Here is a 27,215-nt window from a genome sequence, read left to right as displayed (position 1 = left end):
GTTTGAAACAGGGTGAAGGTATAGGTGAAGAACATACATGAAAGACCCATGGACATGGACAGTGGTGTGGGGATTGACTACATAAGTGGGGGGCAAGCTGGGCTGAGGAGAATGAAGGGGGAAAATCTGGAACTGTAACAGCATAAACGATAATTAAAAAACACAGTCTACTGAATAAGAAAATATATTTGCAAATGATGTATCAAATAAGTGGTTGATATCCAAAATACATAAGAAACTCATAGAACTTATAAAACAAAATTCATCCAATCAAAGAATGGGCAGAGAACATGAAGAAGCATTTCTCCAAAGAAGACACAGAGACTTGCCAACAGACATATGAAAAGGTGTTCAACATCACTGATGCAATGAGATATCACTTCACATTAATCAGAAAGGCTATTACCAAACAGTCAACAAATAGGATGTCTTGGCAAGGACATGGAGAAAATGGAATCTCTCAGCATTAATGGTGGGTAGGTGAAGTGGCGCCACCACTATGGAAGATAGTATATAGATTCCATGAAAAACTAAAACTACATCTACCAAATGAGCTAGCAGTTCCATTTCTGGATATTCAATAAAAAATCCCACTATTTCAAAAACAGATATGCACCCTTATGTTTAGTGCAGCATTATTTACAACAGCCAAAACATGGAAGCAACTTAGGTATACATCGATAGATGAATGGCTAAATAAGATGTGGTATATATGTATGATTTGGTACTCAGCAATAAAAATGAAAACAACAAAAACAAAAATAGATTCACAGAAACAAAGACCAAACTAATGATTGCCAGAGAGGAGAAGGAGATACTGTTATGGGTGGAAACATGAAGGAGATTACAGTAAAAAATATTGTGATAAATTTGCATGGTGACAGATGATTACTAGACCTGCAGTACTGATCATATTGTAAGGTTTATGAATGCCAAATTATTGTATTATACAACTAAATTTGAAATTATATTGTAAACCCAGTACACTAAAATTTTAAAATATATATAAAATGGGTTTCTTTAGACAAAAAAAGTTTAATAAAAAGTAAAAGAGTTTAGGAGACATACCTAAGAACATACTTCTTAAAAGTTATGTTTTAATTTCACATCAGAAAACTAGAAAAATCAAAATGTGATTTCAAATAATATACAGTGATATAAAATTTTCATTGCAAATGAAGTTGTTTAATTAAATATAGTGATTTCATTAAAAAAAAAACAGATCAAGCAAACAGCAGCATCGGTAGTGCATATAGTAAGGGTAGGGCACAGATAAGCTCACTTCTGGAGAACACTGCTCCAGGATAGCCCTGCTAGTTCCCATGATCAAGGAACCTTCAGCAAGGCAAAGGTCAGGGCAGGGTTGCACAGACAGCTGCATTCAAAAAGCCATCTTTCAAAGCATGCCTCCAGTGGGTCTCATTGTACTTCGAACAGCTTCTCCAGGTACTCAGACAATAAAAAAAAGGTCTTTTGCTCAGGGGCAATTAGGCTGGTTTTTTAAGTTTAAAAAAGGGGGGAGGGGACTTCCTATTATAAACTGTTAACAGGTGCTATAAATTGATGAGGTTGTAAGTGGCCAGGGCCAAACGATAATGCATTTGGCACATCAAGCTAGGGAGTTTGAATATTACTTAAATGCAAGGAGAGGCCACTGAAGGCTTAAAAAGAGAATGATTAGGATCCTATTTACCTGGTTGCTAGGTGGAGGATGACTTGGGAGGTGGCAGGAATGTAGACAAGTTCTTGGGAATATACTGCAGTAGTTGAGGAGACTTGGGTCCAGGAGGCAGCAATGCCAATGAAGAGGAGTAATGGGCTGGATGTAAAGCCTAGCACAACCCCATGCAAACATATGCTCAACAAACATGTACTGAGCGCCACCAGGGCTAGGTTCTATCCTTGACTCTGAAGATTTAAAGGTAAACAAGACACAACTCCATACTCATGGAGCTTACATGTGGGGTAAAGGGTCAACAGAAAAAGTCAATAAAAACTCAGGAAGTGATAAGCAGTCTGTTGAAAACACAACAGGAAAAGATGACTAGGAGACCACTCAAGTGGTTAGTTTTGATGGAGGACAAGAAAGAGGTGACAAATTTCATGAAATCTTTCATTTGTAGCAGAGACTCAATAAATAATATCTACTAATATCATTACTATTAATATAAAATAAAGTACTGTGTGATTATGTTTTGGGTGAAAACTGCCATCAAAATTGTTTAAATGGCCCAATATTCTTCCTAATCTAATAGGATCTAAGAGAATCAAAACAACCTAAAGATCCATTTCATTCATTTTTACTTATTTTATTTAATTTATTGCAGTGACATTAGTTAATACAAGTATATAGGTTTCAAGTGTACAATTCTATAATATATCATCTGTATATTGTATTGTGTGTTCACCATCCAAACTCAAGTCTCTTTCCATCACCATTTATTTCCCTTTTACCCTCTTCTACCTCCCCAGCCCCCTTTCCCTCTGATAATCATCATACTGTTGTTTGTATCTATGAGTTGTTGGGTTTTTGTTTTTAACTTAATCCCTTCACCTTTTTTTCACCCAGCCCCCATCCCTGCTCTTCTCACAATGGTCAGTCTGTTCTCTGTATCTATGAGTCAGTTTCTATTTTGTTTGTTAGTTTATTTTGTTCATTAGATTCCACACACAAGTGAAATCATATGGTATTTGTTGTCTTACTTCATTTAGCATAACACTCTCCAGGTCCATTTATGCATCACATAAAGTAAGGTTTCCTTCTTTTTTATAGCCGAGTAGTATTCCATTGTGTAAATGTACCACAGCTTTTTTATCTACTACCTACTGATGGGCAGCTGGGCAGCTTCAAAATCATGGCTATTATAAATAATACTGCAATGAACACTAGGGTGCATATATTCTTTTAAATTAGTGTTTTGGATTTCTTCAGATATATACCCAGAAGTGGAATACCTCAGTCATAATGCAATTCTGTTTTTAATTTTTTAAGGAAATTCCATACTGTTTTCCACATTCCTATCAACAGCGCACTAGGGTTCCCTTTTCTCCACATCCTTACCAACACTTGTTATTTCTTGACATATTAATGGTAGTCATTTTGACTGATGTGAGATGATACCTCATTATGGTTATAATCTGCATTTCTAAGATGTCAGAAAATCTTCACAGACCAATTAAAACTAATGAAATTGAAAAAGTAATTTTAAAAAACCTCCCAAAAAACAAGAGTCCTGGACCAGAGAGCTCCACAGGTGAATTTTATCAAACACTCAAAGAACTAACACCTATCTTTCTCAAACTATTCCAAAAAGTTCAAGAGGAGGGGAGACTCCCAAGCTTATTTTATGAGGCCAGCATTATCCTAATTCCAAAACTGCACAAAGACACTACAAAGAAAGAAAATGATAAGCCCTGAAAGAAAATGATAGACACAAATATTAAAATTCTCAACAAAATATTAGCAAAAGAACCCAGCAATAAGTTAAAAACATCACACATGTCATTAAATGAGATTTATTCCAGAGATGCAATAATATTGGTATAATATCCACTAATCAATAAATGTGATATACTCCATAAACAAAATGAAGGGTAAAACTCATCTGATCATACCAACAGATGCTAAAGGACATATATGAAATACTCACAGCCAACATCATATTCAATGGGCAATAACTAAAAGCATTTCCCTTAAGATCAGGAACAAGACAGGAATGTCCACTTTCACCATTCTTATTTAACCTTGACACAGCAATATGACAAGAAGAAATAAAAGGCATCCAAATTGGAAAGGAAGAAGTAAAACTGTCATTACTTGCAGATGATGCAATAGAACCCTAAAGATCCCACCAAAAAAACTACCGGAACTGACAAATGATTTCAGTAATGTAGCAGATTACAAATTATATCTAGGAATCTGTTACATTTTTGTATACCACTAACTAACTACTAGTGGTATACAAAATGATATGGTAAGAGGACCATACCATTTACAATTTCAAAAAAAAATTTACCCAGAAATAAATTTAACCAAGGATGTAAAAGACCTGTAGTCAAAAAATTAGAAGACACTGAAGAAGATACAAATAAGTAGAAGCTGTGTTCATGGACTGGAAGAATCAACACTATTAAAATGTCCATACCATCCAACGCAATCTATAAAATCAATACAATTCCTATCATGTTACCAATGGTGTATTTCACAGAACTAAAACGAGTTATTAAAAAATTTATATAGAATCACAAAAGATCCTCAGTGGCTACAGACATCTTGAGAAAGAAGAACAAAGTTGGAGGCATCATGTTAACGGATATCAAACTATATACTAAAAGGCCATAAAGATCAAAACAGCATAGTACTGGCATAAAAAAAAAACAGACATACACATCAATGGAACAGAACAGAAAACCCGGAAATAAACCCATGTCTCTACAGTTAATCAATATTTAACAAAGATGGAAAGAACATACAATGGGGTAAAGACAATCTGCTCAATAAATGGTGTTGGGAAAACTGAACTGAAAGTGCAAGAAAGTAAAACTAGACCACCTTTTCACAGCACACACAAAAATAAATGCTAAATGGATTAAAGAATTTTAAATGTAAGACTTGAAACCATAAAAATCCTAGAAGAAAACATAGGCAGTAAAATCTCAAATATTTCTGGTAACAATATTTTTTCTTATATATGTCCTCAACCAAAGGAGACAAAAGAAAAAATAAACGAATGGGACTACGTCAAACTAAAAAAATTTGTGCAGTGAAAGAAACCATGAACAAAGCAAAAAGACAATATACTGAATGGAAGAATATATTCACCAATGATATATCTGATATGGGGTTAATACCCGATATTTATTAAAAAACTCATACAACTCAACACCTTCCCAAGAAAAATCCAATTAAAAATGGGCAAAAGACCTGAATAGACACATGTCCAAAAAGGACATGCAGATGGCCAATATACATATGAAAAGATCTGCAATATCACTAACCACCTACACACCCATTTTAAAGACAGGCAAACAGCCACCAACCTAGCAGCCTCTTGCACATCCTGTTCAACATGCCTGATTACTTCTTTGAAAGCTGAGTGTGGTTTCTGAGGCTAAAATGAAACATGAATAAACTCAAATAAACAATAAAACATTCTAGCGCTTTGTAACAAAATCTAGATCTGTGAAGATCTTAAACTTTCCTTATTGAAAGTTTTTTTTTTTTAACCTGTTCTCAATGTCTAACTTCATGAGCCAGAAAACTGCAGGAGCATAACAGACTACAGTTGACTAAAGTGAGCACAAACTGGACCCAACTGGAATTCAGTTGGCAGACTAATACTCTTGGCAGAGACAATGGAGATTTCAGATGACGTAAAACATGCCAATGGTGTGATTTTTCTTTGTATCCTCTATTTCAGCCATTTTTAACCTTTGTCATTTCATGGTGCATATAAAATAATTACTAAAATTCTGTGGCACAACAAAAAATATATTTTTTGCAGATCTGACAAAAATACGTATAATTTTGATTCATTCACACTGGATGGCTACTGTATTGGAGGTTATCATTTTTTTATTTGACAATCTGAGGGAAATAAAGTCAGGTATTGCATGTTTTAAAAATTCTTGCAGTGCCCCAGCCAGTATGGCTCAGTTGGGTGGGCCTCATCCTACAAACTGAAAGGTTGCTTATTCGATTCCCAATCAAGGCACACACCTGGGCAGGGTTTGGTCTCAGGTCAGGGAGCACACAGAAGGCAACCAACTGATGTTTCTCACACTGATGATTCCCTCCCTTTCTACCTCCCTTTCCCTTCTCTAAAATCTAAATTCTTGTAGCACACTGGTTGAAAATCACTGTTCTATCTCAAGGGTATGAAGCATCTGTTTAAGTATGTCTGGTACAATGAAGATAAGAATTTTACATGCCCTGGTCTGAAAGTGGCCTCAAACAACAGGTTCATTTTATAAATACTACAAGAGAGAACTGCACTCTCAAAAACAAAATTATCTTTCACAGCACTTCTTTCTTTCCAAGCCCCACTTAACTAGTTCATGCAGAACAACTCCATACTATATGAATTTACTTACTTATAGAGGAGGTACATTCTACAAAAAAATTTCATACCAGAAAGTTATGTGAACACACACCACTCTGAGATTTTCCTTGATCCCAGTTACTTATGTAGGAACTCCTGCTTTAAAAATGAAAGGCCCAGATTTTCCTGGACCTTCCTTATATCAAAAAGCTTTGAGGCTTTTCCAGTTCCCCTGTTCCTGAAAGTGTCAGTATGGAACTAAAACTGCTTTTTAAGAAAATTCCACCTGTGGCTCAGTGGATTGAGTGATGACCTGTGAACCAAAGGGTCACCAGTTCAATTGCCAGTCAGGGCACATGCCTGGGCTGTGGGTCAGGGTCCCCCGTGCAGGGCACCCCAGCGGCAACCACACACCAATGTTTCTCTTCCTCTCTCTCTCCATTCCCCTCTCTAAAAAAATAAATAAAATTTTAAAAAAGAAAGAATAAAAAAGAGAAAATCCCAACCCTAACCACAGGAAAGCTCAATGATATAGGGCATATTTACTTTCCTCGTCATTTTATGCCAGCACCTTTACTCAGTGTCTGGACCAAAGAATCTGTATTACAAATGGGTGCAAAAATAAAGAAAGGAAAAGGGCAGAGAGTTCTTATTAAATTTCTTAATTTTCACCTAGATGTGTAAGTTATTTTAAAGCATACATTTGTGCCTTTGATCACAAAGTAATCAAGTAATAGTAATAGTAATAGTAATAGTAATAGTAATAGTAATAGTAATAGTAATAGTACCATCAAGGACTATCCTTACCCAATTAATCCAAGTTCACCAGAGTTTAACGATGTTTAACTAGAATCACTCCTGAGCCCTGGCTGGTGTAGCTCAGTGGATTGAGCACAGGCCTGCAAACCAGAGGATCATGGTTCAATTCCCAGCACATGCCTGGGTTGAGGCCAGTTCCCTGCAGGCAAATTCCCAGCAGGGGATGCACTAAAGGCAACCATACATTGATGTTTCTCTCCCCCTTCTCCTTCCCCTCTAAAGATAAATAAATAAAAATTTTTAAAAGGGAAAAAAAAATCACTCCTGACTCACTGCAATGAGAGCTGGCTCACAACTCCTTGCAAATATTATTTGTAAGACTCACAACAACCCTGAAGGTTGTTTCTGGGGTTTTTTGCTCTAATTTTACTCATCAGGAAATTATAGCTCAGAGAAGGATCTTTCCTCAAAGTCACCTGGCTAGTAAATCCTTGTCCATCTAACCTCAAAACCATCACAAAGCAACTCAGAACACCCAAGCCTGGGCCATGCCCATAAAATGTTCCTTGACACACTGTAAGCCAGAGGTTCACAGTGTGTCAAAGTTAATTTTTTTTAACTATAAGAGGAAACTTTTTTTTTTTTTTTACTAAAACCATGAACAGACACATATTCGAGACACAGAGGTTAATTTTTTTTAACTATAAGAGGAAACTTTTTTTTTTATTAAAACCATGAAAAGACACATATTTGAGGCACAGGACAATGCCCTGCTTTATCAGTTAGCCATCAGGGCAACAGCAATGAGTGCTACCGTAGACTTTTAAATGTTTAATTCAACTTAAGCATACAGGCTCTCTAGATCTGCACATCACTTTTCTCCATGCTCCTTTGAAAGGTGTGAGGACAGAACCTGCCCCTTATACTCAGACAGGAATGATCCACCACTGCACAGTTCTACAACTCCATAATTCATAGCTGAGGGAACAGCAAAAGAAAATAAATGGAGGTTTAAACAGGAGGGAGAATCTGGGGAAAGGCATTTATATGAGGTGGCCTAAGCCTGTGGCTTGAGTGACTGGTCTGAGGCCAGATCAGGTCAGGAATGAACCGAGAAACACTATGCAAATGGCTTTCAGTGCCATACTAAGCACTATAAACTTTTCTTTTTATGCAAAATTAAGTGGATGAATGATATGATTGGATCACAAATATGCCTAAGAACAAATTGATGGTTTTAAAGAATTTGATAAATTCTAATTTGGTTCAAAAAAGAGGTTGATATAAATGAAAATATCCATGTAGTTTGTAAATTAAAATGGCATCTAATGTGACTATTTCAGAGTACTTAGGAGGCCTGAGACAGCAGGACAAGTTTTTTCATGTTGCTCAGGCTTTCCCATCGGGGTCTGTGTCAGGCCAAGTGACAGAGACATGGGGAGAAGGTCATCCCTGCAAGAAACCTCCACGGACATACCTGCATGGACAAGAGGTTGGTCAGAGCCCATGTGTAGGGCTGAGAGATGTGCAGTACCTGGGATGCAAGCTCACTGAATGTGACACCCTGTCTGCTGGCTCCTCAGTTACCTGTAGTAGCTACTCAAGTAATTATACCACAGGTGCATCAGATTCACTTCCTTAGTCTTCCTTTTCCTGCAACTTTCCAACTAGAGGTGGCCTTGTGATCTAGTCCTGGTCAGTGGGATATAAGTATTAGTCAGGCAGCTGAGTGAGGCTTCTGGGAAAGCTTTGGCCTTCCTCCTGAAAAGTGCAACTCTCAATGGCCACAACCAACCATCCTTCACCATTCTCATTTCTGCCAGGGCCAAAGCCTTGGTGCCAGTTCTCACCTTGACACCACGAGGTGCTGAGCATGTGGTGGGCAATGTGCTAAGGAAGATGGCACACAGAGAACAGAAAGTGCATGGGTCCCTGGCAACCTCTCTCTGTTAACAATTCCATCCATCTTGACCATCTACCACTAGATACCTTGTCACTGGAACCACATAAATGCATAATTATTTAAGTCACCAGAGTTGGATTTTTGTTACTATCAGTCAAATGCACTCTTAACAGAGTTGACAGATTCTCTGGTGACTCCCTGGGATTTCTTTTACCTGAAAGTAAATGCTTTCTCCTTTTACCCTGGAAGAAATAGGGTTTTCTTTTATTAGTCACTGCCCCCAACACACACGGAGAATTTGCCTCACTAGAAAACTCAACTGCCACACAGCTCACTGTATGGTCTGAGAGCAGATTAAGGACATATATCAATAAACTTGTGTCTTCCAAAGAAGAATATAACACATGCAAGGTTAGAAATACAAATCCCCAAGCTATGAAAATAACATTTAAGTGGTACTCTACCTTAGAAATGATACTTGAATGACTCATGGAACGTCCCAAAGTCTTCTCATTCTGTAAGAAAACAAAACAAATGATTGATATGTACAAAGAGCAAGCAACTGATCATAACAATCCTACTGACAAATCATTCCCCCAACTAGCCATTTGCTAAACACAAACATCTGAGTCAGCTAACAAGTACTGGGAAATTCGGCAAGTGAATAAAACAATAGTCTCTGCGCTAAAGGAGCTTAGGTTAGCAGGAATTTGGAATTCACTATAAAACTAAGAGGGTATTTAATGTATTATGATACATTTAAATGGAGGTTCAGAGGCAAGAAACTAACATGTTCAATTTTATGTGGTATAGTCCATTACATGAGGACCCTTATAGGATGGGGAAAAGAGAGCGGGACAGTTGACCCTACCCAGTTTATTTGTTTTGTCAAAAGTGTTGAGTACTGAATAGGAACATTGCACAGCTCACATCTATTCCCTCCATCCTGTCTCTCCCCCTGAATTAGAGAAATCTGAGTCATGCTGGCTTCTTCCCTCTCACACCTCTCCACATTCACCCACAGAGTTTTATGTCTTCCTCCTTAATGTCACTCAATCTCAAATGTCATCTTAATTGCTATTGTCAAAGTGCTAGTTTAGGTTCTCTTCATTTCTCAAATAACTTCCTGGTCTTTCTGCTTTTAAGTTAACCTTCCTAAGACATATTGCTATGCATTGAATTGTGTCCCCCAAAAACCATACATTGAAATCCTAGTCCCCAGTGCTCAGAATGCGACTGTATTTGGAAACAGTGTCTTTAAAGTAATTACATTAAAATGAGGTCAGGATGTTATGGTGGGCCCTGATCTAATTTAAATGGTGTCCTTATAGAAAGAAGAAACAAGGGCACAGATACATACAGAGAGAATACCATGTGGAGACACAGGGAGAAGACAGCCACCTTCGAGCCAAGAAAAGAGGCTTCAGAAGGAACCATAGCTGCTGACACTTTGATCTCAGACTTTTAGCTTCCAGACTAAAAAATTCCTGTTATTAAAGTAATGCTAACTGTGGTATTTTGTTTTGGCAGCCCTAGCAAATAAAAATAATAATCTTCTACACTGTAACTTTTTTAAAAATTAGTATTTCAAATGTAAATGTTTTGTAGAAATAAAAAAGGAACTTTCCCTGAAACCACTTACCCTTGCTCAACCCAAATGAGGAAAAAAATATTACCAAGGGAAGAGATGATATTTCTTATATTTTTAAGGTAATCTATTCTCTATTTAGGTAACACTGGTATGCTATTCCCACAGGGAAGACCAGAGAACGCTGAAATGTAGTTAAGCAGGTAAAAGGGGAAAGGAAGGAGGGTCTGGTCCATACCAACCAGCATGGCTTAAAAATAAAGATGTTCTAAGTGCTTTGCAGATGGCCCATTCCAATAACAATGCCCAGGACAAAAATGCCAGTCGCAGCTTCCCTTAGGGACAGCCACCCCAGGTCTGCATGCCTCCCTGCAACCTTATTCCTAGGGTGCCAGGTTCCAGCAGTGCCCTGCTCCTCCCTATTATTGAATTGTGATAGCCTGACTGGCACTCAGAATAAATAACTTTAAGTGAAACCTGTTTCTATCAGAAGCATGTTTCATACAAAAAAAAAGAGAAGTCTGTGCACAGCAACTAACAGACACAGAAAGAAAGAAAAACATAGGAGTAAGGAGACCAATTGCAACATACAGCACAGTTTGCCTGACACGCCTGTGGGAAACCCAAAATATCTACACAGTGAGCAGCGTGCACCAGCATTCTGAGACACCTGCACACCCAGGAACAGAACCAGTTTTACAGAGAAAACCTGCAAAATCACTCATTTATTAGGTGTTATAAAGAAATGATAAAACCCATTATCAATACAGAATTTTAAATATTTTTAGAAAACAGCTATGGAGGATTCCTAACCTTTAAAAAGCACATCTCTCAATCCAAATTTAACTTTACACTCACATGGAAAAAATACTTGAGGCATTCTAATAAAACTGAAAAGCAAAATAAGCACATTACCACAGCTATTGTTTAATATATACACGTTTTTCTGCTGTAGTACATCTAAAAATAAGAGAACTCTGTAATACAATGAAAAAGAGGTTGCCAGTGGTTAAGGGGGAACAGGGACAGGAGGGAAGGGGTGCAGCTACACAAAAGCAACTGGGGTCTCTGAGGTGATGGATCTATACCTTGACTACATCAGCATCAGTATACCAGTTGCGATATTTTAATATTGCTTTCTAAGATGTTACCATTGGGTTAAAGTACGAGGAGGAATAAATAAACCTGGAATTTATCTATTTATTTAAAAATTGTGTATCTTTTTCTTACATGTTTAAACTTCAGTCACTTTCAAAGTACTTTCCACCTGATGTGATACACTCATGAAAACATTTTTCTCACTGCTCAAAACAGTTTTTTGAACTTGCTGATTCTGACACCTTTTAGTGTTTGTTATTTATTTTCTTTCATCTCTTCCACATCAGCAAAATGTTTCCCTTTGCGGACTGTTTTTTCATCCAAAGAAAACAAAAACCTGCTTGGGGAAAGATCAGTTGATAGAGAGGATGGGGCACAGTGTCATGCCCCTTCTGGTCAAAAACTGCAGAACACTCATTGTGGTGTGGGCATGTATGCTTGTAAATCACCCATTGTGAAATGTACAAATGCGTTTAAAGAGCCTTTAAAAAAATCAGCTGAAGCCCAACACAGCCTCTCACAACAATGCCAGCTGGTACACTGATACAAATGGGTTCCTAGGACACTCACCTAGTGGGGAAAGCCTGTACTACAAAGGAGCCCACCTTCCGGTAGATAATTCTGAGGTTTTTTGGGTCCCCCTTTGTAAATAAGGGTGCATGAGATCTCTCTCTCTCTCTCATCTTCTACAACTATTTGTGTGATACTGTGATTTATAATAAGTAAATATTAGGTCATTCAAACCAGATAACCAAAAAATATTTCTCACATATATATTTGGTCATTGTCCAGTTCCTGGCTCAAAGCTCCCCAAATCCTTGGAATTTACTGCTAATAATGCTAAAGGTGTGTTTTGTTATGTTAATGAGGTGACTTTTGGAAAGCACCTACTACTGGAAGCCGAGGGCCAATGGAGCCAAACCCCTGATTAAGAGGGTTGGACCTTTCAGTCCCAGCTCTGAACTCCAGAGAGGTCAGAGGCAGAAGACTGAATTAATTGCCAATACCAATGATTTAATCAATCATGCCTATGAAATAAAGCATACATAAAAACCTAAAAAGGCAAAGGTTGGAAGGCTTCTGGTAGGTTAAAAATAAAAGTGAAAAAATATACCTTGTAAACAAAGTCAAATATACCTTGTAAACAAAGTCAAAATATCCAAAACATGGAAACCACGCCAAAAGTCCAGCAGTGAATAAAATGATAAACAAAACATAGTATTATCTACACAATAGGATACTTTTTATTCAGCCATAAAAAATAATTAAGTATTGATATAGTCACAACATGGATAAACTTTGAAAATACTATGCTAAGTGAAAGGAGACAGATACGAAGGTCACATATTATATAAAATATCCAGAATAGATAAAACTATAGGGTTAGAAAGTAGACTGGAGATCGTCAAGGGCTGGGGAATGGGGAGCTTAAGTGTTAATGGGTATATGCACTTACATCCTGAGTGCTAGAGCTTCTGTCCCTGTGGAGTTCAGGTGTGCCATCCTCCTGGCACATGGATGTGTTCACCAACTGAGAAGCTCCTCAAACCCTGTTGACTAAGAGTTTTAATAAAGCTTTCGTTATGTAGGCATGACTGATAAAATCATGAGCCACTGGTGACTGAACTCAATCCCTGGCCCCTCTTTACTCCCTGGAGGTGGGGGAATGGGGCTGGAAATCCCAAATTTCTATTCATGTGGTTGGTTTTTATGGTGAGTAGATCCCACCTTGAAGCTTTCTAGGGAACCATCAAAAGTCAACTCATTAACATAGATTCAAGTTGGGGAAAGGGACTCATTACAGAAAGAAAATAATATTCTCAGAACTAAGGAGATTCTGAGAATTTTAGGAGCTGTGCACCAAAACAGGTGACAAATACAGCTCTCTCTATTTGGTGGACTAAACTGCTAGGGTTTTTGTAAATCTGAAGGGCTATACTATTACTTAGTTCCTAAATTGGTGACTCCAAGACTTTTCAACTTCATGGTCCAAATTTCAAAACATTCAGGAATGCTTTTTCACTTTCCCAAACTTGGACACTTAAAAAAAAAAGCATCATCATGTCATAAAAGAGAATATTTCACCACCAGAAAAGACTTTAATTAAAAGCTAAATAGAGTGGAAAATGGCAGCCAAGTAGGCAGAGGCTGAGTCCACTTGCTCTTGCACATCACTCAGACGCTTAGCTGAGCTTCTGAAAAATAAAGTGAACAGTCAACAAAATCTGAGCTGATATGAAGTCTGGAAACCAAAGAGTACAGAACATGTTTCAAAATAGGTGGTAAGGAGGTTTTATAGGTGGATGGGGAAAATCCCCAGGCATGGCACGGGCAGCCAGAGCAACTGCATCTATGGAGCGCCTGGTTAGAGATAACAACTTATCAGCTATCTCCCCTCCCAGAATAGGGAATCCCCAGACCCAGGCCAGGAGCAATGTGGATACACAAAGTCATTGGGGAGAACCAGGCTACAATGAACATAGCTAGTGGTACACTGACAGCTGCAGTGGCAAATGCCAACTGGGAGAGTGCCAGAGTGGGAGAGAGATACTATCTGCATCTGGATCTGGTGGAGGGAGGAAGGCTACAGGTAGCCTTGACTGTAATAGACTCGACTTTTTGGAGAGGTGGCATGTACAGAAAGCTGGACAGTGACAGCAATGCACTGGGAGTGCCTTCACAGTGGGCAGGTACTGCGCACATGCAGCTGCCTGCCAACAAGGCAAAAGGACTGTGAGGACGTGATTTGCTCCTACTCACTAAAGCTGCACAGATGGATCTAAAAGGTGCAGAGCAAAGTAATTTCTCAGCACAAGTCCAGCACATCTGGCCAGAGTGTAGAGTGCAGGCCACTGTATGCTGTGAGGGCAAGGAGCTAGGAACTGTGTATCTGAGATTATTTAAAGCCAGACTGAGTCCCCTGCCTCCATGGGCAATGAGCTGGGAACTGTGTACCTGAGATTATTTAAGGCCAGATTAAGTCCCCTGCCAGACTGAGTCCACAACCTCCAGGAAGGGAAGGTTGTGCCCAGCCCCTACCTCCTACAGGATCAAGTAAAGATCTGCAACACCAGCTGGGCAGGCTTAACAACCTGAAGGAGGCATTTCCACAAGAGAAAGAAAGTAAGAGGGACACCTAAAAAGGCCCATTTTGAACTCCTCACAGGAAGACAAAGTACATTGGGTTCTAGGGCCCTTTTCTACTGAGGCCATCAAGGCAGGGAGTTCAGAAACTGGTACAGCAAGGGGGACTCAGGACTCTGTGCAGCCTCAGTTCCCACACAGAGCTGCCATCTACACCAACCAAGAGAGAGCTGACGTTCTTAGACATAGTAGCCCCCCCACCCTGTGAAACAGACGGCTGTTTAATCTGAAACTATACATTATTGGAAATAAACTGGAACAGACTAAGGCTGGAGGGGCAAGAGCAAACAACACACAATTTTACCGAGACTGAACAGTGCCTACCATGAGAGACACAGATGTCCCACCCTTTCAATCACAAAAGAAACTCCTTCCAGCAGCAGGTGAAAGAGATACAGGCAGTGCTGCCAGAAGTTAGAAAACACACCCCTGGACCTCGAGCTGCTAAAATCCACAGACAACTGTACACAGGTACAAAGAGGGTAATATAAATAAATACCCAAAATAATAACCTTAAATGTTAATGGATTAAATACTGCAAGACATAGGGGAGCTGAATGGATACAAAAACATGACCAACATATATGCTGCCGACAAGAGACCCTGCTCAGAAAACAAACCTACACAAACTGAAAGTGAAAAGGCTGGAAAAAAAATATTCCAAACAAATGAACAGGGAAAAAAAGCTGGGGTAGCAATACTTATATCAGACAAAATAGATTTCAGAACAAAAGCCACAAAGAAAAACACCGAAGTACACTTCATAATACTCAAAGGAAGACTCTATCAAGAACACATAAACATTGTAAACATAAATGCACCCAACATAAGAACACCCAAATATATAAGGAAAATCTTGGAGGACATCAAGAGAGATATAGACAGCAACAACACACTTCTACTAGGAGATATTAACAGCCAACTGTCAAAAATGGATAGATTTCCAAACAAAATACCAACAAGGATACTGCAGCATTCAACAATACCTTAGATCAAATGCACTTAACGGATATACACAGAACCTTTCATTTCAAAGATGCAAAGTATACTTTCTTTTCAAAAACACATGGAACTTTTCAAAGGTAGACCACATAATAGGACACAAAACCAACCTCGACAAATTCAAGAAAATTGAAATTATATCAAGCATTCTCTTGGACCACAAGGGACCAAAACTAAAAACCAAACTGAAGGAAAAAAACTAAAAAACACTCAAATTTCTGGAGACTGAATAGCAAGCAATTAAACAATGAATGGGTCAAAAATGAGATCCAGGAAGAAATAAAAAGTTTCTGATAACAAATGAAAATGAACACACAACAGCCCCAAATCTATGGGACACAGAAAAGGCAGTCCTGAGAGGGAAGTTCATAGAGATATGGGCCTACCTAAAAAAGATAGAAACATTTCAGACAAACAACCTAACCCTATGCCTACAAGAACTCGAGTAACAACAAAGCCCAGACCAAGTACAAGAAAAGAAGTAACAACATCAGAGCGGAATTAAATGACATAGAGACTAAAACAACAATCCAAAGGATGAATAAATACAGGAGCTGCTCCTTGGAAAAGATAAAACAAAATCAACAAGCCTTTAAGCAGGCTCATCAAGAAAAACAGAGAGAGAACCCAAATAAACACAATCAGATATGAAAGAGGAGAGATCACAACTGACACTGCAGAGATACAAAGGATTATATGAAATTACTACAAACAACTATATGCCAAGAAAGTTGAAAACCTGGGTGAAATGGACAAATAACTAGAAAAATATAATCTTCCAAAACTGAAGCAAGAAGCAGCAGAAAGCCTGAATATCAGATAATGGCTACTGATACTGAATCAGCTATAATCAATAAATTCCCAGAACACAAAAGCCCTGGACCAAACAGCTTTGATTTTTCCAAACACTTAGAGAAAAGCTGAACCATATGCTGCTCATACTACTCCCAAAATTCAAGAAGGAGGAAGTCTCCCAAACTCTTTTTATAAAGCCAACATTACCCTAGTTCCAAAACCAGCTAAAAACACAACAAAGAAAGAAAACTATAGGCTAAAATTGCTGATGAAAATAGATCCTAAAATCATGTGACTCTGATTTTAAGTGCTCATTACACAGCTACTAATACACAAGCCTTATGCCTTAATTACCCTAAGCCCAATTTAAAACACAGCAATATTTTCACTAATATATGCCCTACAGCAAGGGACATAAAGGAAAGAATAAACAAGTGGATCTCATTAAACTTAACAGCTTCTAAACTGCTAAAGAAAATAGCATTAATATGAAAAGAGAGCCAACTCTATGGGAAAACATTTGCCAATGATACCTCTGACAAGGGTTTGATCTTCAAAATATATAAAGAACTCACATGACTGCACTCCAGGAAGACAACAACCCAATTAAAAAATGGGCAAAGGACCTGAACAGACATTTCTCCAAGGAGGACATACAGAGGGCCCAGAGACATATGAAAACATGCTCAGCATCATTAGCTATCAGAGAGATGCAAATTAAAACCACAATGAGATACCACTTTACACTGATGAGAATGGCCATCATAAACAAATGAACAAATAATAAGTGTTGGAGAGGATGTGGAGAAAAGGGAACCCTAGTGCACTGTTGGTAAGAATGTAGACTGTTGAAGCCACTGTGGAAAACAGTATGGAATTTCCTCAGGAAACTAAAAATGGACCCACACCTAGGTTGCCTTTTGACCCAGCAATTCTACTGCTGGGATTATATCCTAACAATCCTGAAACACTAATCCATAAGAACCTATGCATCCAAATGTTCATATCAGCACAATTTACGATAGCCAAGTGCTGGAAGCAACCTAGGTGCCCATTATAAATGAATGGATCAAAAAACTATGGTACATTTACACAATGGAATTTTAAGCAGCAGAAAGAAAGAAGGAGCACCTACTCCTACCCTTTGCAACATCGTGGATGGAACTGGAAAGCGTTATGCTAAGTGAAATAAGACAGGCAATGAAAGACAAATACCATATGATCTCACTTTTAAATGGAACCAAATCAACAAAATGAACAAGTAAGTAAAATATAACCAGAGACTTTGAAATTAAGAACAATATATTCTTGTTTCTTCATATTTTTCTGTTTGGTCATTTTTTCCTTCCTTTTGGTCTGCTCCCTTGATTTGAGTCCCACTTTCCTTTCTATTACTATTGGTTTCCTGTGCATTTCCATTCATTTCAATTAGTTTAGCCTTCATATGTTCCTCTAATTTGTGACTAAAATCAACCAGTTCTGTGAGCATCCTGACCACCAGTGTTTTGAACTGTGCATCTGAAAGTTTGGCTATTTCTTCATTGCTTAGATTTGTTGGCTCCGGGGCTCTGAGTTGTTCTTGAGCCATGTTTTGATCTGTTTGTGCCTGTTACATATGAGGAGAGGCCCCTTAAGGTGTTCACCAGGGCGGGGCCACCCAAGTTGCTGGTTTGTGACGCTGTATGTGGGGGCGGGGTCAGAGAGGGAGCAATGGCGGTCCTCTCCACTGGCCTGGTCCGCCTCACAGCTCGCCCGTGCCTGTTTATCTGAGTGCAAATGTGCGAGCCCACCACCCTGCACCGGGGCTTGCGTGGTCTGTCTCAATGCACGTCTCTTCCTGGTTTATCTGCGTGCAAATGAGTGACCACAAACAGCCAGCCGTGCCACGCCTTTCCTGGGACCGCCCGTAGCTACCCCACACCTGGGATCCACGCCCTTGGCTGCCTGCGCGCCACCCAGGTCGGTGATTTTTTTTTGCCTGACCCACTCCGCTGCTGGCTTCACCCCGCTCACCGGTTTAGCTAAGCGGCTTGTTGTTTTTGGACTCCGTATTGTTCGATTTTCTGTGGTTTGGTTGCACCTATTGTTGTTAAAACTTTGTTGTTTTTAGATTTGGTTGTGCAAGGAAGCGAAGTGTTTCCACCTACACGCTACAACATCCGAATTATAGGAGTACCAGAAGGAGAAGAGGAACAGTCACGAGTGGAAACCTTATCTGAAGAAATAATAAAAGAGAACTTCCCCATTCTGGCAAAGGAAATAGATTTCCAGGAAATCCAGGAAGCTCAGAGAGTCCCAAACAAGTTGGACCCAAGAAGAAACACACCAAGGCACATCATCATTACATTAGCCAAGATTCAAATGAAGGAGAGAATCCTAGAAGAAGCAAGAGCTAAGGGGACAGTTACCTACAAAGGAGTCCCCATCAGACTGTCAAGGGATTTCTCAAAAGAGACCTTACAGGCAAGAAGGGGCTGGAAAGAAGTGTTCTAAGTCATGAAAACCAAAGACCTAAAACTGAGATTGCTCTATCCAGCAAAGCTTTCATTTAGAATGGAAGGACAGATAAAGTGTTTCTCAGATAAGGTCAAATTCAAGGAGTTCATCATCACCAAGCCCTTATTATATGAAATGTTAAAGGGACTTACCTAAGAAAAAGAAGATAAAGATGAACAGCGAAAGGACGGCAAACTCACAGTTATTAACAACCACACATAAAACAAAAGCAAATTAAGAGGACAGCTAGATCAGGAGTGAACCATAGAAATGAAGATCACATGGAGGGTTAGCAACAGGGGAGTGGGAGAAGGAGAAGGGGGGAGAAGGTACAGAAAATAAGTAGCATAGACAGTAGATAGAAAATAGGGGGGAGGGTAAGAATAGTAGGGGAAATATAGACTCTGAAGAACTTGAGACATGTGTTCATGAACTAAAGGGGGGGAATGGTGGGGGAGGGGTGTGCAGGGTGGAGGGGAATGAAGGAGGGGAAATAGAACAAATGTAATGGCATAATCAATAAAATTTTTTAAAAATCGCCTAAAAAAAAAAAGAACAATGTGACAGTAACCAGAGAGGAGGTGGGAGGGGATAATGGGGGGAATAGGAGGGAAGGGTTTTCAGGAACATATACAAAGGGCACATGGACAAAACCAAAGGGGGAGTTGGAATCAAGAGAGGGATTGGCTGAGGTGAGTGGGGAGTGATTGGGGGAAAAACACAGACAACTGTGCTTTAACAACAGTAAAATAATTTTTAAAAAAACCAAAGCCTAAGACTTCCACCAAGATGGAGACGTAGGTGGAACCACCTTGCCTCTGTGCACAACCAAATCTAAGAACAACTATTTTTAACAACAATAAACACAACCAAGCCACACAGAAAATCGACAATACGGAGTCCGAAGACAACGAAATGCTCAGCTAAACCGGTAAGAGGAGCGAAGCCAGCAGCGGAGCAGGTTGGCAAGAAAAAAAACCCCCGAACGGGTGGTGCGCCGTGCGCGAGCAGCCAAAGGCGCTGATCGTGGGCTAGCTACGGGAGCACACAGGGAAGAGGAGCGGCGGGCTGTCTGAGGTCGGTCGCGCATCTGTGTGCGGATAAACCAGTGAGGAGGGAAGCCTGCGCGGGGCAGCAGGCTCGCACAATTCCGATCAGATAAACAGGCCTGGGGCGAGTGGTGTGACTGGACGGACTGGGCTAGCGGAGAAGACAGCCATTGCTCCCTCTCTGACCACGTCCCCACACACAGCATCACAAACCAGCGACCTGGGTCGCCCCGTCCTGGTAAACAACTACGGCTTCACTCCACTTATTTAACGGCATGAATAGACCAAAAATGGCTATAGGACAACTCAGAGCCCCAGAACCGATAGATCTAAGCGATGAAGAAATAGCCAGTCTTTCAGATGCATAGTTCAAAACACTGCTTATCAGGATCCTTACAGAACTAGTTGATTTTAGTCACAAATTAGAGAAACATATGGAAGCTAAACTAATTGAAATGAATGGTAATACAAAGGAAACCAATAGTAATGGAAAGGAGATTGGGACTCAAATCAAGGGAGTGGACCAGAGGAAGAAAAAAATGATCAAACAGAAAAGAATGAAGAAATAAAAATTCAAAAAATGAGGAGAAGCTTAGGAACCTCTAGGACATCTTTAAACGTTCCAACATTCGAACTATAGGGGTACCAGAAGGGGAAGAGTCATGAGTGGAAACCTTATTTGAACAAATAATAAGAGAACTTCCCCATTCTGGCAGAGGAAGTAGACTTCCGGGAAATCCAGGAAGCTCAGAGAGTCCCAAAGAAGTTGGACCCAAGAAGGAACACACCAAGACACATCATCATTACATTAGCCAAAATTAAAATGAAGGAGAGAATCCTAGAAGCAGCAAGACATAAGGGGACAGTCACCTACAAAGGAGTCCCCATCAGACTGTCAGCTGATTTCTCAAAAGAGACCTTACAGGCAAGAAGGGGCTGGAAAGAGGTATTCCAAGTCATGAAAACCAAAGCCCTACTACCAAGATTGCTCTACCCAGCAAAGTTTTCATTTAGAATGGAAGGACAGATAAAGTGCTTCTCAGATAAGACCAAATTCAAGGAGTTCATCATCACCAAGCCCTTATTATATGAAATGTTAAAGGGACTTATCGAAGAAAAAGAAGATAAAAAAGATGAACAGTGAAAGGACAGCAAACTCACAGTTAGTAACAACCACACCTAAAACAAAAGGAAACTAAAAGGACAGCTAGATCAGGAGTGGAAACATAGAATTTCAATTAGTTTCGCCTTCATATATTTGTCTAATTTGTGGCTATAATCAATCAATTCTGTGAGGATCCTGATCACCAGTGTTTTAAAATGTGCATCTGAGAGTTTTGCCATTTCTTTATTGCTTAGATTTATAGGCTCTGGGGCCTTGATATCTTCTTAAGCCATTTTTGGTCTGTTCATGCCCTTTTAAGTGTGAGGAGCGGAGCCTTGGATTCCCAGGTTGCTAGGTTGTGACGCTGTATGTGGGGGCGTGGTCAGAGCGGGGAAATGGCGGCACCCTCTGCTGTTTCTTGCAGCTGGATGAGGAGCAGATCCTTAGGTGGTTCACCTGGACCAGGCCACTCAGAGTCGCTGGGTTATGATGCTGTATGTGGAGGTGGGGTCAGAGCAGGGAAATGGCGGCGGCCTCCCTGTCGCTTGCTGCGGGGACCCGCTGGGTCCCCGTCCAATCGCCCACTCCCTCGCTTGTCTATCGGGGCACCAATGCGCGACCACAGTCAACCAGCAGCCCGGCTCCCTCGCTGTTTCCCCCGCAGTCCCTCGCTTGGTCGCTCGCTGGGTCGCTCACTAAGTCCAACCCTGCGCCTGGATTTGTGTGCCTGAGTCCATCTGACCAAGTCTTCCTATGCAATCCCGCTCCACCAGCTGCTGGTTTCGCCCCTTACTGGTCAGACTGAAGAATTTGTTGTTAACAGACTTCCAAAAAGTTCAATTTTCTGTGTTCTGGCTGTGTCTTCTGTTGCTAATATTTAGTTGTCTCTAAACTTGGTTGTGTGAGAAGGCACGGCATATCCACCTATGCCTCCATCTTGGCGGAAGTCCTATTCAGGCTAATTATTCTTCATTCAGTTTTAAAAGATTATTTTTCTAGAAATTTGTTGATTTCACCTAGGTTTTCAAATTTCTTGGCATACAGTTGTTTTATTGCTTATAATCCTTTGTATTTCTGTGGTATCAATTGTAATCTCTCCTCTTTCATTTCTGATTGTGTTTGTTTGGGTCCTCTCTCTTTTTTCTTGATGAGTCTGCTTAAAGACTTGTGGATTTTGTTTATCTTTTCAAAGAACCAACTCCTGGATTTATTGATCCTTACAATGCTGCTTTTAGTCTCTATGTCATTCAATTCTGCTCCGATCTTGGTTATTTCCTTCCTTCCAGTTCCTCTGGGCTGTCTTTGTTGTGCTTCAAATTCTTGTAGGTGTATGGTTAGATTGTTTACTTGAAATGTTTCAATCTTTTTTAGCTAGGCCTGTATTCCTATGAACTTCCCTCTCAGAACTGCCTTCAGTGTGTCTCGTAAGATTGGGCTGTTGTGGGTTCATTTTCATTTGTTTCCTCAAACTTTTTTATTTCTTCCTTGATCTCATTTTTTGACTCATTCATTGTTTAATAGCATGCTATTAAATCTCCATGAGTTTGAGAGTTTTTTTTAATTGACTATGCTGTTACAGTTGTTCTATTCCCCCCTTCATTCCCCTCCACCCTACCCCCCCATCCCCACCATTACCCTCCTTTAGTTTATGACCATGTGTCTCAAGTCCTTTAGATTCTATATTTCCCATGCTATTCTTGCCCCCCTCATCTATTTTCTATCTACTGTCTATGCTACTTATTTTCTGTACCTTCTCCCCCCATCTCCTCCTCCCACTCCCCTGTTGCTAACCCTCCTTGAGATCTTCATTTCTATGTTTCCACTCCTGATCTAGCTGTCCTTTTAGTTTGCTTTTGTTTTAGGTGTGGTTGTTAATAACTGTGAGTTTGTTGTCCTTTCACTGTTCATGTTTCTTTAACTTCTTTTTCTTAGGTAAGTCCCTTTAACATTTCATATAATAAGGGCTTGGTGATGATGAACTCCTTGAATTTGATCTTATCTGAGAAGCACCTTATCTGTCCTTCCATTCTAAATGAAAGTTTTGCTGGATAGAGCAATCTTGGTTGTAGGTCTTTGGATTTCATGACTTGGAATACCTCTTTCCAGCCCCTTCTTGCCTGTAAGGTCTCTTTTGAGAAATCTGCTGACAGTCTGATGGGGACTCCTTTGTAGGTGACTGTCCCCTTATGTCTTGCTGCTTCTAGGATTCTCTCCTTCATTTTAATTTTGGCTAATGTAATGATGATGTGCCTTGGTGTGTTTCTTCTTGGGTCCAACTTCTTTGGGACTCTCTGAGCTTCCTGGATTTCCTGGAAGTCTATTTCCTTTGCCAGATCGGGGAAATTCTCCTTTATTATTTGTTCAAATAAGTTTTCCACTGGTGGCTGTGCCTTTCCCCCTTCTGGTACCCCTATAATTCGGATGTTGGAGCGTTTAAAGATGTCCTGGAGGTTCCTAAGACTCTCCTCATTTCTTTGAATTCTTGCTTCTTGACTCTTTTCTGTTTGGCCATTATTTGCTTTCTTCTGGTCCACTCCATTGATTTGAGTCCCAGTTTCCTTTTCAACGTTATTGGTGTCCTGTGCAATTCCATTCATTTCAGTTAGTTTCGCCTTCATATGTTTCTCTAATTTGTGGCTATAATCAACCAATTCTGTGAGGATCCTGATGACCAGTGTTTTAAACTGTGCGTCTGAGAGTTTTGCTATTTCTTCATCGCTTAGATTTATAGGCTCTGGGGCTTTGAGATCTTCTTGAGCCATTTTTGGTCTGTTCTGGCCCTTTAAGTGTGAGAAGCGGTGCCTTGGACTCCCAGGTTGCTGGGTTGTGACGCTGTATGTGGGGGCGTGGTCAGAGCGGGGAAATGGCGGCGCCCTCTACTGCCACTTGCTGCGGGGACGCCGGCCCCGGTCCAACCGCCCACTCCCTCGCCTGTCCGCTCGCGCACAAATAGGCGACCACAGTCAACACGCAGCACCGCTTCCCCGCTGCCTCCTCCGCAATCGCTCACCTGGTGGCTTGCTCGGTCGCTCACTAGGTCCAACCCTGAGCCTGGATTCCGCGGCGCGTCTGGATTCACGCGTCTGGATTCTGTGCCTGAGTCCGTCTGACCGAGTCCTTCTGTGCAACCCCTCACCAGCCGCTGGTTTCACCCCTTAGCGGTCAGGCTGAAGAATTTGTTGTTAACAGACTTCCGAAAAGTTCAATTTTCCGTGTTCTGGCTGTGTTTTCTGTTGCTAATATTTAGTTGTCCCTAAACTTGGTTGTGTGAGAAAGCACAGCACATCCACCTATACCTCCATCTTGGCGGAAGTCCCGAGTTTGAGAGTTTTTACCTTGAGATTGGTTTCAGTCCCTTGCGATCGGAGAAAATGCTTTCTATGATTTCAATTTTCTATAATTTCTTGAAACTTGTTTTGTGTCCTATCATGTGGTCTATGTTTGAAAATGTTCCATGTGCCTTTGAGAAGAATGTGTATTTTGCTTCTTTGGGGTGAAATGATATATATATATATATATATATATATATATATATATATATATATATATATTAAGTCCACTTCATCTAGGACATTCTTCAATGCCAAAATATCTTTGCTGATATTTTGTTTGGAATATCTGTCCATTTTTGACAGTGGGGTGTTAAAATCCCCTACTATAATTGTATTGCTGTCAGTATCTTTCTCAAAGTCCTTCAAGATTTTCCTTATTTATTTGGCTGATCCTATGTTGGGTGCATATACATTTACAATGATTATGTCTTCTTGGTGGATTCTTCCCTTGAGTATTACGAACTGACCTTCTGAGTCTCTTTTTATGACACTTTTTGAAGTCTGTTTTTTCCAATACAAGTATCACTCCCCCACCTTTTTTTTTTTTTTCTGTCCATTTGCTTGGAATATTTGTTTCCGGCCCTTTACTTTCAGTCTGTGTAGGTCTTTTGTTCTGAGGTGGGTCTCTTGTAGGCAGCATATGTGTGCGTCATGCTTTCTTATCCCTTCAGCTACTTTATGTCCTTCAATTGGGACACTTAATCCATTTATGTTTAAGGTTATTATTGATAGGTAGTTATTCAATGCCATTTTTTCATACCTGTGTTCCTCTTTTTTTTTCACTGTTTTTCTTCCTGTTCTTAAAGCATCTTTTACAGAGTTAGTTTGACGGAGGTGTATTCTTTGAGGCTTCTTTTGTCCAGGAAGCTCTTTTTTTGGTCTTCCATTTTAACTGATAACCTTGCTTGATAAATTAGTCATGGTTGCAGGCCTCTGGTTCTTATTACTTGAAATATTTCTTGCCATTCACTTCTGACTTGGAGCATTTCCATTGAGAAGTAAGCTGCTAGTCTTATCAGGGCTGCCTTGTATGTTACTTACTATTTTTCCCTTGCTGCTTTTAAGATTCTTTGTGTTGGATTTTGCCACTTTAATTATGATGTGTCTTGGAGTGGGCCTCTTTGGGTTCCTCTTGATTGGGACCCTCTGTGCTTCCTGGGATTGTGTGACTTTTTCTCTCATCAAATTAGAAAAGTTTTCCATCACTATTTTTTCAAATAGTTTTTCTATCCGTTGCTCTTCTTCTGGTATCCCTTTTTTAAGGATATTATTGTGTTTCATGTTGTCCTCCATTTCCCTTAACCACTCTTCATTCTTTCTGACTCTTTCCCTATTCTTGCTCTTTTCGGGTGTTTTTTTCCTATGTTGTCCCTCAACTCACTGACCCCAACTTCTGCTTCATCAATCCCGCTTTTGAGTCCTTCTATTGTGTTCGTCGGTTGAGAAAGTGTATCCTTTATTTCCTCTTGGCCCTTTTTGATAGTTTCTATTTCCTTTTTCATGTTGATATAGTTTGCAGTGAGTTCATTGTAGTTTCCCTGTAGTTTTGGTAATTCTCTTTGAGCCCATTCAGCTTCATTATAACCACTGCTTTGTACTCAGTATCTAATAGTTGGCTTACCTCTATTTCATTTAGCATGCTTTCCCAGGCTTTCTCCTTTCCTTTCATTTGGGAACCGTTTCTTTGTCTTCCCATTGCTTGTGAGACTCTTGTTGTAAGTTTCTGCTTTTTAAATTGATCTGCTCTGACTCCCTGGGTTTATGGTGTGAACTTCTACGGTAGAAAACCTGTGAGATTCAGTGATGCAGTCTCCTTGATCTCTTGAGCTCGCCGATCTTGGGGTGTCAGTTATGTTGGATCTCTACATGTCTTTGGGTTTTTATTGTTGTTGGGTCTTTCTTTGGTGGAGATTTCACTCCATCTGGTTAACTGAGGGTCACTCCACCCACAATGTCTTGTATTCTGTTGTGCAGGTGAGGACAGGTTGTGGTGAAACTGGTTCTTCCATGTGTAAAAGGTTTTCAGAATTCGCTTTTGCTCCTCTTCAGGTGCTTGTTCTGAGGAATTTCTCCACTATTTAATTGTATTTCCAGATCGCCCCTGAGTTGAGTTAGTGTGGCTTCCACTCCCTCCTTCACCTTTTTCTGTTGTTATCTGTTGGTGGCTCCTTTGTTGGTGAATTTTTTCTTCCAGTAGGTATCCTGGTGTTTACAGCTTCCACCTACTCTTTTTTTTGTGATAACTTGGAGGGGGAAGGCAAAATGATTTAAGACAGCAGGAGTGTACTGTATAATATTTAAAGCACCAACCTGTAGAGGAGAGATGGGAGAGCCTTTGGATATGCATAGTGTTAGCTGTGTTATTTCTCCCAACTAGCCACTTTATAGAAAAGGTAGAAAGAAGGTAAGACTCTTGTTGCAGGGGGAGGATTGTGAGTTGGATCTAGAAAGCAGTGAGCTTGTGTATGGTCAGATTATGAGGTAAATTGAGAGTAAAGGATAGAAATAGGTATAGCGTATGAGAGAATAGAGTTAACAAACAGTAACAAAGTTCAGGAAATGGTGAAATGAGCTGTGATCTGGGAGGGGTGCTGTGTAGTATTTGCAATTGTATGGAACAGAAATTATTTACAGTACTATTGGAGCAATAATCATATGACAGAATCTATGTGATCTGAATAACAAAAACAGGAAGTATAGGACCTAGAATAATGTGCTAATTGAACATGAGTGACGTGAAAGATGAAAAGTTAAAAATATACTATGAAAGAGAGAGCAAGGGAAACCAGTTATCAAAGCAGGTTAATAAACCAACTGAAGAAGACTAAACAGAAAGAAGAGATATAAAAAAAAATACTAATAAAATAAAAGATGTAGGAATAATGAAAAAATAATAATACAAA

General features: G+C 39.8%; 1 protein-coding gene across 14 annotated transcripts in view; it reads right to left on the bottom strand.

The window, feature by feature from the left end:
• The window catches only part of MARCHF8 (membrane associated ring-CH-type finger 8), a 168,219-nt gene that overhangs the window by 34,706 nt on the left and 106,298 nt on the right, over positions 1-27,215 (bottom strand). For 11 of the 14 annotated variants that reach the window (XM_037127462.2, XM_037127475.2, XM_037127463.2 and 8 more), the window contains one exon: positions 9,168-9,218. In XM_037127462.2, the coding sequence (XP_036983357.2) occupies positions 9,168-9,218 (51 nt within the window). Of the gene's footprint in view, positions 1-9,167; positions 9,219-12,845; positions 12,947-27,215 lie in introns of all 14 variants that reach the window. The other 3 variants (XM_037127473.2, XM_037127472.2, XM_053667367.1) reach the window with 1 other exon arrangement.

Source organism: Artibeus jamaicensis, unplaced genomic scaffold (assembly GCF_021234435.1).
Source record: "Artibeus jamaicensis isolate MK-2021 breed Jamaican fruit bat unplaced genomic scaffold, CSHL_Jam_final contig_468, whole genome shotgun sequence".
NCBI classification, from domain to species: domain Eukaryota; kingdom Metazoa; phylum Chordata; class Mammalia; order Chiroptera; family Phyllostomidae; genus Artibeus; species Artibeus jamaicensis.
This window is presented reverse-complemented; position numbering and strand designations above follow the sequence as displayed.